General features: G+C 37.9%; 1 protein-coding gene across 8 annotated transcripts in view; it reads left to right on the top strand.

Moving 5' to 3' along the window:
- UBE3D (ubiquitin protein ligase E3D) overlaps positions 1-20,759 on the top strand; it is a 203,906-nt gene that overhangs the window by 175,409 nt on the left and 7,738 nt on the right. The window contains exon 12 of one of the 8 annotated variants that reach the window (XM_035296188.3): positions 7,663-7,979. The exons of 4 other annotated variants lie outside the window; for them this stretch is intronic. In XM_035296188.3, coding sequence (XP_035152079.3) covers positions 7,663-7,902 — 240 coding nt within the window. In that variant the 3' untranslated portion in view covers positions 7,903-7,979. Of the gene's footprint in view, positions 1-7,662; positions 7,980-20,759 lie in introns of those variants that run through there. 3 more of the 8 variants (XM_035296191.3, XM_035296190.3, XM_035296192.3) reach the window with 3 other exon arrangements.

Raw genomic sequence — 20,759 nt, 5'->3', positions numbered from 1 at the left:
ACTTCCTTTAAACTATCCAGGAGGCCTGAGGAAGGAACTCAGATAAGACAAATCTAAGTTTTAGGATCAGGAGAGCCAATTTCTATGTTTATTTTAAATGACTGTAAATATTAGTTCTATGGGACAGTTGGGCTAGTTTCAAATCCATATCAACAAGGGAGATAGTACACTAGTATATATCTCCATAATTCATCCTGTTACACCAAATTCTATTTTCCATGGTACTTTAATTATTTAAGCTACTAGGAACCTTTTCTGGAAATACTTTGTTTTTCAACTTTTTCATTGAGTAAAACTCAGATATGTTTCTTAATACCTGATACCATCATTTTCTTATTTGTAAAATGACTTAGAAACATTGTATCTTTATGATAAGTCATATATAGGAGGAGCATGAAAAGCTCAGATTGGTGAAAGGTTCACATGACAATAAGATTCAGGAAATTAAAGGTTTTATGTTTACCCTTTACCTTATTTGCCTGATAGAAGGGTAAATGAACATTGTTCTTTTCAGAATTAAAAGACAACTTGAAGATAAATATAAAGTTATTCCCCAAAACTAGAAAGATAATTCCTCTGTATCCATTTCAATTGTATTACTGGAAAGTGCGGGAGTCCTTGGTTCTTGTCTTACTTGGAGAAAGAAGTAGGCCAAGAGACAAATTTAGCAAAGAAAGCATAAACTTTATTGAAGGAAAACAAAGAGCAGGGAGTTTGTTGAAGGAAAACGAAGAGCAGAAAGTTTATGGAAGGAAGTACAGTTGAGAGAGGAGGAGGTGGTTCTGGCTGGAAAACAGCCACCGTAGCAGCAAGGGTTAAAGCAGTGGCAGAGTTTAGAGACAATACACTCTGAAAGGAAAGGCATAATGGGCTGCTGGAAAGAGCTTTGTCTTTGTCTAGTTTCCCTCTTCTGCCCTAAGTCTCTGCCTTTCATCCACCGAGTTCTCATTCCAGGTATGTGGTGTTCTCCCTCACTGTCAGTTAATGCACAGATATAGGCTCACTGTTGGAAGTAACTCCTTCCTAATGATGGTGTTGCTCATTACAGTCACCCCAGGAAGGTCTCACAGTGGTTAAATATGTATTTATTGCACCTGTGTACCTCTTAGGAATTTCACTTTTGCCCTCTTTCCTTCTTCATCAGCTATTTTCTGACAGCTTAACTGCAGAGTGAATAATTACTGAGCATCTATCTTAAGAGACGTTCCAGGGTGTTCCTTCCTGCTTAAGTATTTTCCTTCCTCTCTGCTCATATCTAGCATGCATGTTTCGGGTAGTCTCTGGGGTGTGAGAATTTCCAGACCTCCTTTTCCCAGGGGCTCCCCCTTCCTGTTCATGTCTAGCTATTTGCATGTCCTAGCATTTATGCTAGCCTTACCTTCCTTCCTTTCTCCTTTCTTCCCTCCCTTCTTTCTTCCCAGTCAAGCTCCTGTAATCTCTCAGGAGAGTGGAAATGCATTTCCTTATTAGAATTTACACCTTTAATTCAATGCTGGGAATATAAATTGGGAAAGAGCTCTCATTTTGAACTGTCGTTTTTTCCCACATTCTTTAGAAAAGGAAGATAAAGCAGGATTTGGAGGCAGAACCTTAGCCTTTCCCTTGTTCTCTAAGTGCTCCTGGGTTTTCTCCCTCTCTCAAATTATCAGTGTTCATTTTTAGACTCAGTAGGAGAAAGTGGCTTTTAATAACCATTGTCTGACTTCTTATTGCAGGAAGCTGGGTGGATTAATTGAAACATTCTAAAACTAAATAAAGTTGGCATCAGGGGGTCCAGCTGAGCACATACAGGTGTTTCATGCAAGTCCCCCTAATTAGTTGCCATATCAGGAAGTGATTGTATCTTCAGCTGACTTTGTTTAAACATGAGATGGTCCTTAGTACTGGAGATAGAGCCCATTTGTATTTGTTTTTCCTGTTTGAGAGTTAGCACTTGAAAGGTATGTAGATATTATTTGTCTACAATAATTTTCTTGTAACCATATTGTTAAATCTTTGTCAGATTTGTATATTCTCCTTCCAGTCAGCAACACAATATTTATTTACTTCACTACTCACATATGTCAAGTTCAACTCAATGTTTCATTTATCGAAGTGAAATAAAATGGCTACGAAATTTACTAGTTATTAATGTATTCTGATTGTGCCAGCCTTCAGTGTGAACCTCCGGAAACTAAATAAGATGTGTGAACTATAGTCTTCTGTGTTATTTTACTGTTGCTGTCGTAGTAGTAGTTAAGATGTATTAATGTAAGAAGTAAAATATTGTTACATACCTAGATGTCAGTAATGTCTAAATATTTTATGAGCCTTGCTATATTTAATAATTGAAAATGACATGATAGTAGATATTTTAACACAGATTTACAGAATCTGAGAAAGGGTTGGACTTGGGCAGGACGGGAATATGGGCCTACAAACTGGACAGGTCTGGTATGAAATCACAGCCCTTCTACAACTGGCCAGGTGTGAAATTGCAACCCTTCCACACACTGGTCACAGAACCTCAGGAAAGACGTCTTCACCTGTATAGTAAGAGTATTACTTATTTTATGGGTATTGTAATGATAAAGTCAGTGAATGTACAAGAAGTCCTTGGAATATAATAAATAGTAAATAAATGATTATGACTTCTGTCCCTATGACTATGCCATTTCTAATTCTAAACATCTACTTCAATGACTGTTAGAGGCCAGGCTCCTATTCCTCAGCCCAGTGCTCTGTTGAACTCTTGTTCAACAAGCTGTGTCATATACCTAATACTAGGTATTATAAAGGATATCAAAGAAGACAGTAAGATCAACACTGATATTTTCATCACTTCCTGCTCTGCCTGTCGTCACATAGCATGACTAACAGCTGCTCAAGTGTCTGTCTCAGTTTCCAGTGAGATCATAGGTGCCTGTTAAAGAGGATTATTATCTTACACTTTTATAAGGTAACTCACAACACCTGGAACATTGCTGAGTGTAAGCCCAGCTGTTCAATAAGAGAATATCTTTAAAAATTATAATTGAGGCTGGGTGCGGTGGCTCACGCCTGTAATCCCAGCACTTTGGGAGGCCGAGATGGATGGATCACAAGGTCAAGAGATCGAGACCATCCTGGTCAACATGGTGAAACCCCGTCTCTACTAAAAATACAAAAAATTAGCTGGGCATGGTGGCGCATGCCTGTAATCCCAGCTACTCAGGAGGCTGAGGCAGGAGAATTGCCTGAACCCAGGAGGCGGAGGTTGCAGTGAGCCGAGATCATGCCATTGCACTCCAGCCTGGGTAACAAGAGCGAAACTCTGTCTCAAAAAAAAAAAAAAAATGAAAAAATTATCATTCAAAGAGAGCATTTTGACAAGAAGAAATGGTTGCACCTGTGTTGGGTGGGAGAGGTAGAATTGGACCAGCTGGTCTCTCACTACCCCTCCCACCCTAGGTTCTGCCACCCTTCAGAAACACATTCAGTGAGGCGGGTAAAAGCTAAAGAAGACACATCAAAACTAACTTACAAAACTGGCTGGTGGAATGGTCATTTTTCAGTACTGTACTTATCTGTCAGGTCATATATTTAATATTTATACTTGAATTTTGTACAGACTCATACAGGCCCAGTCTGTGATTCTTGTGTTTATAATCGAATCTGTAAGAGTAATTGCTTGCCAAAATATTCCTGCTAGCTGCTGCTAATGTTACAACTATTTTTTCTGTGATCTCCTGTAATCTACTTTTGCCATATTATAGCTCAAGGTTAATGCAATACAAACAACATTATTTAGACTGTGTCTTAGGGGCATGAAGCTCTAATTTTGGGTAAGAATGACCAAATATATTGCTTCCTAAGCTTTATTGCTTTTTGCTAGATCTCATTTTTCCCTATCCGAAGTTATCAAACATTCTATAAAACTTAAAACTTTTTGCTTCTATAAATAGGCCCTCGACTCTTTATTGTCTGAAGAAAAAATGGAAAGGAGAGCATTGATAGGTTATAAAAGAGAAAAAAGTGGGCAGACCACTCAGGGTTTCGGGTACAACTATAGCAACACTCAGGCCTTTGGGGTGTTGAGAAGCCAGGGAAATGGAAAAAATAATTTCCATTATCCTCTCATGATGAGAGAGGATGGACTTAGTTTCTTTTTTCTAAGGGGCTTCAGTTCTTGGTCCTTATTTTCTTACCACCAGCATGCATTCACAAAGATGTTGGGAAGGAAGAGGTATCATCTTGATTGCTAAATGGGGAAGTAATAGGACAGCAGTAGATAGGGGCTCTTGGCAGAATGCTATAAATTATTTTTTTCAAAAATGAGTGTGGAGATCACAGCTTTGTTGATATTGTATAGCATGTCATCTAACAATAGTATCAGTCCTTCTACTCCTGGCAGCAGAAACCTTCCTCCAACAAATGGAGCAGAACACTAATTTGGAAAGCAGGAAGAAAGTAAAGCTGCCCTGCTTGCTCAAGGTGCCACTGCAGAGTCCACTTTGCCAGCCAACTTCTCCCTACCCCATGTCACCTGTGTCTGCACTAGACACATTCCCACCTTCAGCATCTTGGAAACCACTAGTCTAATTGCTCTAGTCTCTACCCAATCCACTGTGTTTCACCTGGTTTTGCTTACTGACACCCTTGAAAATCTGGTAAAAGCTTTGGGTCCTATTCCTTTAAAAGAAAAACAAACCATATCTGCTTGAAAGTTTGCTTGCTGTTTCAAAGCATTCATGGACTGTTCCACCATCACCATAGGCACAAAAATTCCTCAGACCTAAGCCCTTTCTAAAAATCAAACTGCATCTTTTCACACTAAACAAAATAACAATAAACAAAAACAAAATATAACTCTAACCACCTAAACACACTATACTTTCATCATTTTAAATTCGTTTTGGATGAAACTGAAAGAAACCTTGGTTCTGGTTTTAGCTCTGCAGCTAGTAGCTAGATTGCCTTCAGCAAGTCATATAAGACATCTTTGGGCCTCAGTGTCTCTATCTGTAAACTCTAGTGTTGTGTATTCAGCTGTAGTCTTCTGTAATTCTGTGAGTCAGAATGAGGTCCCATGAAGCCAGTACTCCTATGACTGAGCATATGCTGTTTGCATCCATTCATTCATTTTTAGCTTATGAGGGAATGGCCTTTCCATTCTCTCAGGCTAGATGTGAATGTTGTAGTTGATCAGCAGGGCAATATTGACATGCTTATATGTAAAAAGACACTTTCTGCCCTTCAGTTTGAATCATTAAGTTCTGGGTTCATTTTGTTTTGATCCAGCTATCCAGTCCTCTTCCTTATATTTCTATCACCTCCATCCCCAAGCAAAAAGTAAACTGAGTTATCACTTTCCCTTCCCTTGACCCATTTAAAGTAATTCACTAACCCTGAGTTGAGCTAAATAAAGTATCTAAATAAGTTTTGATGATAGAGGAAAAGATAATGGTGACAGGTAAGGCCCAGTGAATGGGGTGCTAATGTAAAGGGGCATCTATGGAGATAATGGGTCCTTAGGTGAATGAATCAGGAGCACAACTCAAGAGAGAAGAGGGGTTGGTTAGGACATGTGATACACTTCTTTTACAACCTAGTTATTTTCAGCCTACTCAAAATTAACCCTGTCATTCTTTTTCTGAGAAAAAAGAATTCCTTGCTTCGGGCAGTCATTTCTCCCAGGCTGTAAAACCCAGCCATGATAATGATGCTGCTAAAATTATAATTTATTGAACATCAATTTTGCAACAGGTACAGTGACAGAAACTTTGTGGATTTTAATTCACTTAATTATTATAACCACCCTTTGGTACTTGTACAACCACTTCTGTTTTTCACGTGAGGAAACTGAGGTTTAGAGAAGCTAAGTCAAAGCCATATAGGTCTCAAACCACAAAGCAAGAATCTAAGCACAGGTTATTTGATTCTAAAGCCTCTTTTTCCCCAATAGACTGCATAGCCCCTGTGCTTTCACTTAATAATTAGTGAAACAGTCCTGTAAAACTGTGTCCAACTTACTGAATCTGCCTGCAGGTAGGGTTATTGTTACTGTGGCTCCTCATCTTTTGCAGGTAAATACAATTTATGAGATAATTTTTGAGGAGTGTGGCATGCCTAGAACACAGAATAACCACTGACAAGATTCTCAGGATTTAAAAAAAAAAAAGGTTGTTTGTTGTTTTATTTTGATTTGCTTTAATTCATCACTCTGCCTGGCACATTGGAGGAACCCAGTGGATGTATGGGTGAATGAAAGGCAGTTCATTCTACAATGTTTAAATGAACTGATTTGCAATAGCAAATACAGAAAGCAAAATGTTAACATTATACACTGGTATGGCTATTTCTACATGTCAGGAACAAAATATCATAACTTTACACATAACTCTTTGAAGCTCTTGATAGGTTTTTTTATACGCTGCTTCCCAAATCCTTTTGTGCAGTTATAAGTAGAGTATTACACCACTTTCATTGGAAAAAAGACTAATTTTACATTGTAATAATTGTACCTATTCTGTGTCAAAGCCTTGATTTTAAAAAAAAAAGTTCCAATTTAATAGCTCAAAGAAAGAAGAATGTCTCTAGGAGAACTTGGACCCAATTTTGCAGTTTACTCATTGTAAAATTGTCCTTCAGTGCTAAAATGGAAAAAAAAAGGATGAATGTGGAAGAAAAAAAGCATAGAATAACTGACTAAGCTCAAAGGTCGTTAATGACACTAAGAGGAGTAAAAATGATAAAGTGAACATAGAAAATCATATTCTGTGAAAAATGAAATAGAATTGCTCTTAGCGAGATAAAAAGTGGGGAAAGCATGGAAGAAATCTTTTTAGTACATTTGACAGAAGGGAGGAAGGACTGTGTACCCAAATAAGTAGCTGTGTTGGAGCCAAAGAGTGGGTTCTAACCCTTACCAGAACTTCAGAGCAAATTTCTTAAAAATATAGGTTCATAGGAGCTTATAGTTAGGAGAAAAGCCTGGTTTCCTGGAGACATGTGGTTTTTCTGTCGCACAGGAAGAAAGTCCAGTGTCAGTCAGTCTGTGAATCCAAATACCTGATTCTAAGGAGGTGCAGCATTAATTGGAGCAGCTCCTTAGAATCAGGTATTTGGAAGAGTTCGAGCATTTCTGACTGACGACAAGATAAAGTTTTAAGCTGGGTAGATATCAACTCCTACCGTGACTTTTCCTGAGATTATAAAATTACCAGTGTAAATGTCGTGGTCCCCATTCCTGATCCTATACATCACCTTTTTTCTACCCCCTCATCTTCACTGGGGAAAGCTATTCATTATTTAGAAGGCAGCAGCACTAGTGAATGCACAAAACTCAGATTGTTTTTGCAAGAGTCGACCATTGTGTTTAAATGAAAGTCTCAAAAGAAATAAAATCTGTCTCATTTGTGGCCCATGTGCTAAGTTTAAAAGGTTGCTATGGGAAACTCAGCTAACCTTTAGCCTTTGTGACTATATATTGCCTAGCTCAGACTTGTGAGAAGTGTTCTAAGTTATGATAAATTCTATTTTCATGTAATTAGGAAAACAAAAACCAGTTATTGTCTCAAATGTTTGAGTCCTTGTTATTCCATTTAGAAGCAGTATATTGGTAATGGAGCTTTTTGCAAAGGATTTGGGAATTCTTCAGCAAAAAGAATTTCAAAGCCTCAATTCTGGTTCTTTACCATGTAGGAAGACGACTGGAGAGTACAGAATGAACTGATGATCAAGTCTTATATTAAGGTAATAAATGAAAAGGCTGTGTCACAAAATCTATTCATGTCCACCCTAGTATTTTTGCCAAAATGTTCTTGCTGTGACCTACTTCTGCAGATAAGAAAAATGACTTTGCCATCCTTCTATGACATTATAGCTATAGTGAACTGTTCCCAAGTGTCTTGGTGTAGGTGGCCTTGTGAGAATAAGCATTAATTATTTTCAGACTGCTGATGCATCACCTCTGGGGTGTCTATATTTGTCTTCTAAGAATGCATCATCACTCTCTAATTATAGGTGATCTGGTGGGATTAGATCTTTTGAGTTAAACAGACGAGGATGACACAAAATATGCATGGCAAGTAAACATTTGAAAAACTGGCGAGCTGCAGTGATTGTTAGGATCCAAACTATACTGCAGTGTTCAGAATAACACTCAGAATAGTCTTCACATTGTCAGAGTCACCACCTGCCTAATGCCTACATTTTAAATCACTCGCCAATTGAGTTTATTTTTATGTTTCAGCTTGAAAATTTATCACCTAATTCTAATTCTTGAAATCTTGCAATGTTATCCCAATGGATTTTGTGAAAAATCAGGAAATCACCATGGAATCTCCTGGACACTGCTCTTTGATAGCCATCTCTGCAGAACCAGGAAGAGCAGTGAGGGCTGTGGCACCTTGGTCTTAACTTTGAGGCTTCTGAGGCAGTACAGAGCAGAACTCTGAGCAAAGTTTTAAAGAGGAGATCATTTTCTGGCCAGGATGCTTTGCCAAGTAATGTGGAAGTAATAGAGTCTGGGTTGAAAATAACAAAGCTTCCAGTCTCTTTTCAGCTCCATCCTATAAAAGGTTATTTTCTCTGATGTTGATGCAGAAAAGTAATAAACCTAGATTCTAGTTATATAATTAATTTAGCCAATCATTCATTCAGGCAACAAATATTTACTAAAAACCTGTGTGCAAGACCTCATAGAGGGATATACAGAGATTTAGATAAGACATTGCCCTTCCACATGAATGGTCCTTTTGTGGACAGGAGTGGATAAGCAAGGGTATTACTGGGAAATCTAAAACACATAGTGTAGCCAAGAAGAGGCATTTGGGTCCCCTTTTCAGTGTCTGTGTGTGTGGACTGTGTCACATGCAGGGTTTGGGAATTTAAAATCACCAGTGCTTTTCCTCTTTTCTTGAATGCCAGTCTAAGAAGTAGCTTTCAGGAATCAGAAATTAAAGTTTTTAATCAATGACGAACATAAAGCTGGAGGATTTGAACATGTTGAAGGTGGTGACCAAAGTACAGAGGTGCCTTTCTTGTCCCCCACAATCACTTCTGAAACTCCATGCCATTTTAAACAGTGAAGTTGAGAGGTAGGGGAAGGATAGCATCCAATTTCATTCCCCTACTGAGCAGCAGATGTGCCCACAGGAACAACTGCACAGTGTGAGGTTGTCAGGTTTCCAAAAGAATTTAGCTAATGGGCTTCATTGCTCATAGACTTCGAATCCCAGAGAATCAACATGAAGGTGAGAGACAAGTACAAAACTTGAAGCTTCTAAGAGTGAGTAAGTGAGGAAGTTTTTGTGAGCAGTTTTTCTAACCCAGGTGTTCTAATTTGCCACACCCAAAATCTGAAGCAGCTACCCCTGCATAAAGGGAAAGAAAGCAGATGTGAATGCTTATGTTAAAAGTCAGCTAAAGTTCTTAGCTGCAGCAAAGGCCAGAAAATTGAAGGAGCTCTGCAGCATCTTCTCTGGAGGCATTTCTGAATAATATCTCTGTTGAATGGCTTAGCTGTACAGGTAATGGGAAAAGCTGACTCAGAGCTGCCTCCAGGCTTAACAGAGAATATATTCTGGGTACCATTGTAAGTATTAGGGAAGGCCTGAAAATCACTGGCAGAAAGGCTAATGTTATACAGTTCAGATTCCCTCAAGGAAGAAAATGTTTATGCAATTCAACGTTAGTAACCTGAATCATAAGCTGCTTGTTTTCTGCAAACATCAGAGTTAATAGTACCTGTACCCTAAACTAGTTCATGGCATTGCATTTTCAGATTCATTTTTCTTTCCACATAAGAACAACTTTTAACTTTGTACCAGGAGTGTTCTCTTAGATTCAGAGAGAACCACAGAAGTAAGTTGCCAACTTGTTACTGTGACCTGTGGGACAGTCCTCACCCAGTTTCATACTTGTCACACTCCGTGACTACTTCAAACTGCATGAATTGAGCACAGAGCCATGGGCCCAGGAAGAGTGTGGTACTCCAGAGTGGAGCGAGTGAAATGCTGAGGCTTACTGGGAAACCTGGGCTGACTCACCTGAAGCCTGAGCCAGGCCCTGTTCCACTCCCACACTGCTTTATGACTCCAAGGCTGTCTTTGTGCACTGACTGTGTAAACATCTCCCTGAGGCCTTCAGGACGTTTGGAGTGGCACAGAACATGAGTAAGTTATACAAGTGGAAAAAGGGAAGAAAGAAAGAGTGTATTTGAAAGGAGAGTTGTTGAGATGAAGTCCTATACCCCATCCATCTTTCTCCTAATATTTTTTATTTTAATAAAGATATATTAAGCATAGTGAAACTCATAGGATTGAAATATGAAATTCCCCCACGCCCCCTCAATCTTCAGGAGTTAGAAAAGGTGTTACTGAGTTTCTTTTTGTACAAGTGATTTTTGGTTACAAAGATGAATTGTGTAGCCGTGAAGTCCATGCACTAGTGTCACCCATATAGTGTACATTGTACCCAACTATTGACATTTTAAGATGTATTTTTTTTTTTTTTTTTTTTTTTGGTAGAGAGCTGTCCTGTTCATCTCAGGCCTCTACCTATAGAAGCCGGTAGCATTCCCCTAGTTATGACAATATGACAATCAAAAATATCTCCAGACATTGCCAAATGTTCCCTGGTTGAGAACCACTGATACACACCCATGTAACCATTATCCAAAAAGAAGATTTAGATTATATCCATTTCACATAAAGTTCCCTTCAGGTCTTTTACAGTCAATCTTCCCTCTTTGAAAACCACTCTTTCTATTTTCTATCTTCTTAGATTCATTTTGCCTGTATTTGGACTTTGTATAAATTGAATCATACAGTATGTACTCCTTGTTGTCTGGACCTGCCACTTAACATAGTGTTTTTGCAATTTATCCATATTATTGCATTTATTAGTATTTCATTCCTTTTTGTTGCAGAATAGTAGTTCACTGAATAAATATGCCACGATTTGTTAATCAGTTCTCTTGTTAGTGGGCACATACATTGTTTCCTGTTGGGGGCTATTTTGAATAAGGCTGCTGTAAATATTCTGGTAAAATCTTTTTGTGGACTTGTTTTCAGCTCAGGTACATATCTAGGAATGGAATTACTGGGTTGTAGGGTAGACGGATATTTAACTTTTAATAAATTGCTAAACACTTTTGCAAAGTGCATGTGCCATTTTACACTCCCAGCATCCATGTCTGAGAGCTCCAGCTGTTCCCTGCTTCATCAATGACATCATTTTGTGATGCCAACCTTTTATTTAGCTATTCCAGATATCTAATTATGATTCTCACTTGCATTTCCCTAAGGATCAATGATATGAGCACCTTTTCAGGTGGTTTATCTTCTCTTGTGAAAGATCTGTTTAAGGCTTTTTATCATTGATTGTAGGAGTCCTTTTCCCTTCCTACATCCCCCACCAGTACTCATAATTGTTTTGAGTTTTTACAGGAAACTCAGGGACTGAGAAACCTTTGGGCATCTGAATAAATTTGATCTAAATTATAAAAACCACTATGAAACATGCCTTCTGGATTTTGTTTGTTTGTTTCCACTTCCAAACATCCTGTGAGTTTAGAGAGTATTTTCCTTAGAGGTTAGAAATACTCCTCCTAATTAGCCAGACAGGTATACAGAACTACTTTAATTTTCTATGGCATAGCCTTCCAGTGCGCACAGCCCCTACACAGCAACAGCCTGACCTCATCCTTCCACAGCTTTGACAAGCAAATTAACAGCAGGAACCTGTCCCCACATAAAGCAGTGAGTCACTTTTATAATTCCATGCCCAAGGGAGTTTTGTGGTGAGCCTTTTTCTGGAAGCAGTTATTTCTCCCTTCTCCCTCCATTTTTCTTTTACTCATACAGGAATGTCTTTACCTAGTTAAAAAAAAAAATTAATTCCTCTATCTAGAAAAATTCTTTTTTCCATTCCTATTTTCTGATAACAGAGCTTAGCTGTTTCCTTTTAATTACAGTGGAAAAGGGAGGAACTCATGAACTTTTTACTAGTTAAGACGGTTTTAAGGTAGTATTTTCTACAGAAAGATTCATCTCTGAGTAGTTTAGGACCTTGTTTCTAAACAGGATACAAGGACACTTGAAGCAGGGTGTTTTCTCACTGCACTTTGAAAAGGGAATGCAGTGGCCTGCAGAAGGGGAGTGGCGTGTATTAGGTGTATACATGTGTTTAAGTGTTCAAAGTGCTTTGTAAGCAATAAAGCAATCTCCAGATGTGATGGCTAAATACCATTCTCCACTAAAAGGAAACAGGCTTCTTGGGAAAATGGCTGATTCTATGTCTGAGATAAAAATGTGCAAGACAAGACTGAGTTCTGTCTTACCGTAAAGTGAGGAGAAAAGTAATCGAATTATTATAAACTACTGGGATCATGTCAAAAGGACTCAGGCTTTAAGTTGAAGAGTTTCCTACTGATAACGATGGGCAGGTTTGAGTATCCGTGAGAAAGACTGCAGTGGATTAAAGCATATCAAATATATTTCAAATCCATGAATTCACAAGGACACTAAAAGCATAAAAGTAGTCACATTTTAGTCTTTGGAAAACTCTGCAGAACAAAAGGCCTAATTTCTTTGAAACACAAATTGCAAATGGAGAAAAGAGGAAAGAAGAAGAATCTATTATTTAAGAGCCAAGACTTATTAGTTGTAATACTTATACAACATGGTTTCTGACTTAAACTAACATCAACTGTTAAAAAAATGTATGAGCTAGTTGGGGAAATGTGGTCACTGACAGGATATTTGGTTATATTAAGGAATTGTTGATATTTTAAATGTGATCATGGCATTGTGGTTTTATTTTTATAGTAGCCTTTCTCTTTTAAACATACATACTGAATCATATGTGATTTGCTTCAGAAGAGGTCTGTGGCAGGGATTTGGATGAAACAAATGGTCGTGAGCTTGTAATCGTTGTTTCTGGTTAATAAATACTTGTAGATTAATTATATCTTCACTAGAGAATATATTAGTATTTGAAATTTTTCCGTAAGTTAAAAACAAAACCAGTTTAGTACACTACAGACTATTAGTGTTAAGGGTTTATTGGAGAGTGAAAGCAGATGTTTGAACAGGGAGAGAGGATTGCTGGGATGACTAGATGTAAGTAAGAAACTGTGTCTTGCTGGCCTTGTTTGTTGGTATGTTGCTGTGAAAAGATTAATATCCAGTGATTTAACCTGCCCCCAACATTTTCCTCTCTGCATTTGTTTATTAGCATCATACTAGTGTTATAAACCCGGGGTTCTTGAGAAAAGAAATGAGAGCATGCACGCTTACTTCATGCTGGTTGGTTGTCCAAAGATCCCTACTGAGGGACCCATCTGGATCCACTGTTTTTCCATTGATCTTTAATGCCTTAGAAAGATGAAGACTCAAAGAAAACTAGCGGAAAACTTATAAAAGTATGTTTTCAAAGGAATGTTTTACCCCTAAATTGAAAGAAAATAGAGGAGAACATTTTGCAAAGGAGTATATAAGGCCTTATCTTTAAATATACCAAATGGAATACTTCTGAGAGAACACTAGGCTCAATGACATAATTGTTAATGTTCATAATCTTTTAGCAATTTAGGTGTGTTAAAGACATATAAAATAATATATGAGTTTCAAATTTTTCTCTACTCCCCATCAAAACAGTATATTTTCTTTCATGGCTTTATACTTTCAACAGGTTATGGTCCTTACTCCCATCACATTAAAATTTATGTTTCTGCGTCTCCTTTCAGGACTTCTTCAATCCTGAAAACTGGGGCCAATAGACTTACTTGATGAGAAATTATTTCTCATTTTGCTGCAGAAGAGCCCCTGAATTTTTAGTGCTACATTTGCAGCTCTTCAATCACGAATTTCAGGTCCCATTGAGGCAGGTGGAGGCCTTTGGTTGTAAGCTTTCCCAGACTTGAGTTTGAGAGAGTGCCTGCAGGGGGCAATCACAGAAATTGCAGTATCTGACTCAATCCTTGACCAACCAGAAGAGGAGGGGAGGCCTGTCTTACAGATGAAGACACCAAAGCCTGAAGACTGGGCAGTCTCACCATGTTGTCTCTTGACACACATGTTCCTCCTCCTAAGCCACGCTGCCCCTTTAGCTGTACACTGGGCCAGCTCTGACTTGGATTGAAGTGTGCAAATTAGTGAACTAATGAGGACAAGTCATAGAACTTGCATTTCTATAGAAGGATGGCAAGATGTAGGTCTCATAGTGAACTAGAAGCCGGCAGTTTGTGATAGCCAATATTAAAGGCTCATGATATTTTCCAATGAAATATGAGTAAGCATTGGTCATTTCCAAGTATTCAGTGTCCCAGTAACCAGAAAAGTCCAGTCCACAATGAAATACACTAATTATTTAGTTATTACAGGTCATATTTAGTCTATCCATTCCCATGATTATTCAGTGTCTGAGTGAATAATCATCCAGACTCTTAAGTTAATCTTATGATTTAAGCTGAATATACAGGGCATACTGCAGGGATTGCGAGTTTGGTTCCAGACCAGCACAATAAAGCGAGTATCTCAGCAAAGGAAGTCACATGAAGTTTTTGGATTCCCAGTTTATATAAAAGGTATGTTTACACTGTACTATAAATGTCTAAAAACACAATGTACATATCTAATTGTAAAATATTTTATTGCTGCTAAAAAAAAGAAAAGAAAAAAGCTAATGATTTCTAAGCCTTCAATGAGTCCTGATCTTTTCACTGGTGGAGAGTCTTGCCTCTGTGTTGATGGCTGTTGACTAAGAGAGTGGTGGCTGAAGGTTGGCGTGCCTGTGACAATTTCTTAAAATAAGGCAGCAGTGAAGTTTGCCACGTCAATTGTCTTGTTTTTCATGAATGATTTCTCTGTAGCATGTGATGCTGTTTGATAGCATTTTACCCACAGTACAACTTCTTCCAAAATTAGATTCAGTCCTCTCAAACCCCACCACTGATTTATCAGCTAAGTTTATGTAATATTCTAAATCCTTTGTTGTCATTTCAACATTGTTCACAGTATCTTCACTATGAGATTTCATCTCAAGAAACCACCTTCTTTGCTCACCCATAAGAAGCAACTCCTCATTCATTCAAGTTTTATCATGAGATTTTGGCAATTCAGTCATATCTTCAGGCTCCACTTCTAGTTCTAATTCTGTTGCTATTTCCACCACATCTGCAGTGACTTCCTCCACTGAAGTCTTAAAGTGTTCACAGTCCATGGTCAGCTCACAGTTAATGTTGATAATTTGACCTCCTTCCATGAATCAGAGACGTTCTTCATAGCATCTAGAATAGTGAATTCTTCCCATCAGGTTTTCAATTTACTTTCCTCGGATCCATCAGAGGAATCACTTTCTATGGCAGCTATAGCCTTACGAAATGTATTTCTTAAATACTAAGACTGGAAATTGAAATTACTTCTTAATCCATACCCTGTAGATTGGATGTTCTGTTAGCAGGTATGAAAATGTTAATCTCCTGTACATCTCCATAAGAGGTCTTGGGTTACCAAGTGCCTTGTCAACGAGCAGTAATATTTCCAAGGTATCTTTTTTCTGAGCAGTAGTTATCATTTTCCCAATGATAAGTGAGAATTGGCTTCAACTTAAAGTCAGCAGGTGCATTAGGCCCTGACAAGAGAGTTAGCCTGTCCTTTGAAGCCTTGAAGCCAGGCACTGACTTCTCTCTGGCTGTGAAGGTCCTAGGTAAGATCTTCTTCCAGTAGAAGGTTGTTTCGTCCATGTTGAAAATCTGTTGCTTAGCATAGTGATCTTCATCAGTGATCTTAATTAGATCGTCTGAGTAATTTACTGCAGCTTCTCCATTAGCACCTGTGCCTTCACCTTTATGTTTTAGAGATGGCTTCTTTCCTTTAACTTCATGAACCAACTTCTGCTGGCTTCAGTCTTGTCTTTTGCAGCATTCTCACCTCTTTCAGTGTTTATAAAATTGAAGAGAGTTAGGGTCCTAATTCTGGATTAGGCTTTGAGTTAAGGGAATGTTGTGATGGTTTCATCTTCTATCTATACTGTCCAAATTTTCTTCATATCAGCTTTAAGACACTTTTGCTTTCTTGTCACTCACTGGAGTGGCACTTTCAGTTCCCTTCAAGAGCTTTTCCTTTTCCTTCACAACTTGGCTGTTTGGTGCAAGAGGCCTAGCTTTTGCTGATTTTGGCTTTTAACATGCCTTCCTCCTTGAGCTTAATAATTTCTAGCTTTTCATTTAAGTGAAATATGTGTGGCTCTTCCTTTCACTTAAACATTTAGAGGCCACTGAAGGGTTATTAATTGGCTTAATTTCAGTATTGTTTTGTGTGAGAGAATAGAGAGGCCCTAGGAGACAGAGAAAGATAGGGGAATGGCTGGTCATTGGTACAGTCGGAACACATGACATGTATTGATTAAGTTTGTGTCACCCCAAAACAATTACAACAGTAACATCAGTGATCGCTGATCACAGATCACCATAAACAAATATAATATTAATGGAAAAGTTTGAAATATTGAGAGAATTACCAAAATGTGATGCAGAAAATGAAATGAGCACATGTTGCTGGAAAAATGAGGCCAACAGACTTGCTTAATGCAGGGTTACTGCAAACCTTCAGTTTGTAAAAAATGCTATATCTGCAACATACAATAAAGTAAAGGAGAATAAATGAGATGTGCCTGTATTAGTAAAGGCCTATTCGGCCAAATCGTTTCATGTATTAAAGATCCATGGCTTAATCATTAATCCTGGATTCAGAGTTGAATTTCTCAGGAATGGATTATGTCAGCAATCCAGGATGTGCTGTTTTGAATCCCTAGGAGTGCTGCCCATTACACACCACTAGACGCCCCCTACACAGTCCAGTCAGTGGCCTCTGGGCTTCAAGTTATTTTTCAAGTAGTGGGTGATATTTTACACTAAGTCACCTACATTCTTATATTTGAAAATGCTATAGGTTTTGTTTTTTCTTCAGATGCAATATCTGCAATTTCAGTGACTGTCACTGGTAGATGTTTTGTTACTTGGGATAACAGGTGGAAAAAAGCCTTATTTAAGCCTTGGATATTTTATATACACAATTAGCCATTTATGCTTCTCCTTTAAAAATAAACAATTAAACATGAATTTGTTCATTAGAATCAGGTAGAGAAAGAGATACATCTGCAGCAATATTTAAAAGAAACATTAAGGTTTAGTGTAATAATATTAAGCTCTTCCATTTATCGAAGACCTCATCTGTGCCATGGCCTGCCCAGCCATTTATGTCCTTTATTACTAATCCCCACAACCACTGGTGGGCAGAACTGCAGGGAGCTAAGCCTCCAAGAGGTCACTCAGCTAGTAAATGTCAGGGAGGTATTCAATCTCAGCTCTCCCAAGAGCCTATATTTTTCTGCTCTCCCACCATGTCTAGCAGTGTACAAACTGCTGCCTTCTTACACTAATCTGTTTTTACTTCTCTCTGTGTAATGTACAGTAGTCCTAGTTTAACATTATTGATAGGTTCTTGGAAACTGCGACTTAAGTAAAATGACATATGGCAGGTCCTTGAATAATATTGTTTCCTTCAACGTCATTTCATTGTAACATTGATGAAAAAAATTGCTTCATTAATACTTTTTTGGCTTAAAATCAGTTTACAAAAATGTATCAACAACATTAAGTGAGGACTTACTGTACTTTATCTCCAATTCTTCAGTCTTTTCATATCAATTAGAATTCACCTTTCTACACCTTCCTAGTAGCCACCTGAGACTTCCAGCTTCTCATGGAGAATCTACCACTTTGAATGCTGAGAGCTTTTTTCTATTCCTACACCCTACACTGTTCTTGACCTGGAAAAGCTCAGTGGACTGTTCTCATCTATAAAAGAAACCCCTTTGCCTTCTATGTGCATAAAAGTAAAAAAGCCAAGATTTCTGTTAAAACCTCACATAGCATCCTCTTCAGTTTGTTCCCCTCTGTTGATATGACTGTTTGTAAACTCCTCATAAGCCATTATTAACCCCTCCTTTAAAATAAACAGGCTAATTACTGTTTTGTGATCCCTCTTTATTTCCAGCAAGTCCACTTAAGAAACAAATGATATTTATTTTTAAATGGCTATATTAGCATGTTTTTCTTTTTAAAATTTGCATGTCTTAAGTGTATTTTCAAAGGAATGTCTGAGTGGTAAATGGCTAAAGAAATGAGCATCTGGTTACAATTTGATCCCTTTCTTGCCAGTCCTTACCTGTTATTTGATTATTCCAAGTCATAATCACTTTTACTGAACTGATTGAACTATGCTACTATGACGTATCCAGCTTTAAAGTTCCTGCCCAAGATTTCAGGCCAATTTGTCATCTATCCTGTTGACTTTCTTCCGCTGCCAGAAGTTTCCTCCTCTAATCAAAGAATTATTTCCCCCTTATAAGTAGGATTTTACTTTGCCATTCTATCTCTTCTTTCTCCTCCTTACCACTAATCCAAAAGAGGGAATCTACTTTCTTCTCAAAAAAATAGGATGCTGGCTGTACATGGTGACTCACCTGTAATCCCAGCACTTTGAGAGGTCGAGGAGGGAGGATCACTTGAAGCCAGGAGTTTGAGACCAGCCTAGGCTACAAACCGAGACCCCCATCTCTAAAAAGAAAAAGAAAAAAAAAGAATGCCTGCATCATTTCAACTGCTACCAAATCTGGCTTAAAATTGCATTATGGATTCCTTCTTCAATTAAAGTTACCATAGCAGTTATCACTCACCATAATTAAATGGAAGGGAGCCTTTATGATGAAATGAATGTGAGGCTGAGACAAATATCAGCTCGTACCCCTAGTCTTGTTACTAGCTTTACAGCCATTAGCAAAAGTTCCTTAATTTCTCTGACCTTTGAGTCTTCACTTATAATTTAGAGAGAATTAAATTAGATATTCAATTCAAGTGGATTTTTTAAGGATTTAGTGAGATGGTACCATGCTTGGCACTTAATTTCTTCACTGTACAAAAACATATTAACATTTACTAAAGAGCTTATACAAACTACTGAAAAATGTAAACAGTGTTGATAGGTGCACTGAGTTCTATACAGTTTTATCACCTGTGTATGCTTGTGTATCGACCAACATAGTCAAGGCACTGAACAGTTCTGTCAACACAGGAATCCCTCCTCTAGGTCTTTTGTAATCACACCCTCTCCTCTCCACCATCCTTAACCCCTGCAATCATTGCTGTGTCCTTTACTTGTAAAATGTTGTCATTTCAAAAACGTTATGTAAATGGAATGCTACAATATGTAACCTTTAGAGACTGACTTTTTTCACTCAGCATAATTCCCTAGAGATTCTTCTAAGACATGTATATTGATAGTGGGCTGCTTTTTATTGCTGAGGCGTGTTTGTTGTGTGGATGTACAATTTAACCATGCACCTGGGCTGATTCCAGGTTTTGGCTATCAAAATAATGCCGACTTAAACATTCGTGTACAGATTATTGTGTGACCATAAGTTTCTATTTCTCTGAGACAAAATCCTAATCTGATGTTGTTAGGTCATGTAGTCATTACATGTTTAGTTTTTAAAATAAACTGCCAAACTGTTTTCTTGAATGGCTCTACTCTTATATTCCCCTACTCAGCAATGTATGGAAGACTCAGTTTCCTTGCCAGCCTTTGGTGGTGGTACTGTAGCTTATTTTGAAGCCAAATTTGTGACCGCTTTCTTTACTTGAGCTAACCAAATAAATTTGCTAGAAACCCATGTGGAGTGACCAGATTTAGAAAGGAATGTAGTCATATGTGATATGCTACAGTCTAGTTATATGCCATATCAGGGCATAATGGAAGTGTCCCCACTAAATGCCACTCTCCCCCAGAAAATTCATTCACTTAACTTTTAACAGCCTAACTTTGTATGATAAGTCAATTTGATTTTGAGATATTGGCCTCTTCAGTCTCTACATAATGAACAAAAAAGGGCTCGGCTTTCCTTTTGTCAACAGCAATAACAGATTATATCCAAGCTCCTTTATTAATATTTCCCAATTTATTAATATTGGGAAATATTAATAAAGGAGCTTGGTTATAATTTGTTTCTTTCTCCCTTGTTTGACAATTTTATTGTCTTCTAGAGGAAAGAGATATTTTTTGAAAGGATTTTTGAACACCCAAATCAGCACCTTTGAGTTTGCACTGGTCTAGAAATGAAGACACTGGAGTAGGAGTTAGAAGACATTTGTTAGAGTCCTTGCCTAATTAGCTATGTCACTTTAACCCAGTTTCCTTCTCCAGAATGGTTTGCTCAGCTGTATAAAATGGTTGGACTAGATCAACAGCTCTCAAACCTAGCAAGCATTAGAATCACCGGGATAACCTATTAAAACACCCCTTGCTGGGTCCCACCCTTAGATTCAGTAAGTCTGGAGTGGGGCACCGTAATTTGCCTTTCTAACATGTTCTCAAGTGAGGCCAGCAATGCTGGTCCAGAAACAACCCCTGAGAACCACTCGGCTGGACTATTTTAAAGTGCTTCCTGGGACTGTCAGTGAATACTACCCCCTCCCCAAGCCCTGCTCCCTCACCAAACTACTCAGATTTGCTTTCTGGTGAAATAAGTTATTCACTTACTCTTTTTTGTTGTTTTTTAAGTGATGCAGATGCATAGTAAAATATAATGCAGCAATTAAAAATATCCTAGAACAGTATTATATGAAAATTACTACAGTATATATTACATTTAGTTTTAAAACTTATATTTCACAAAACAGCTATATGGAAATGTCCAGAAAACATAGAAATAAAAATCTAACAATATATATCCAA

Source organism: Callithrix jacchus, chromosome 4 (genome assembly GCF_049354715.1).
Source record: "Callithrix jacchus isolate 240 chromosome 4, calJac240_pri, whole genome shotgun sequence".
NCBI classification, from domain to species: Eukaryota; Metazoa; Chordata; class Mammalia; order Primates; family Cebidae; genus Callithrix; species Callithrix jacchus.
Note: the sequence above shows the minus strand (reverse complement) of the source record. Positions and strands in the feature narration are given on the sequence as shown.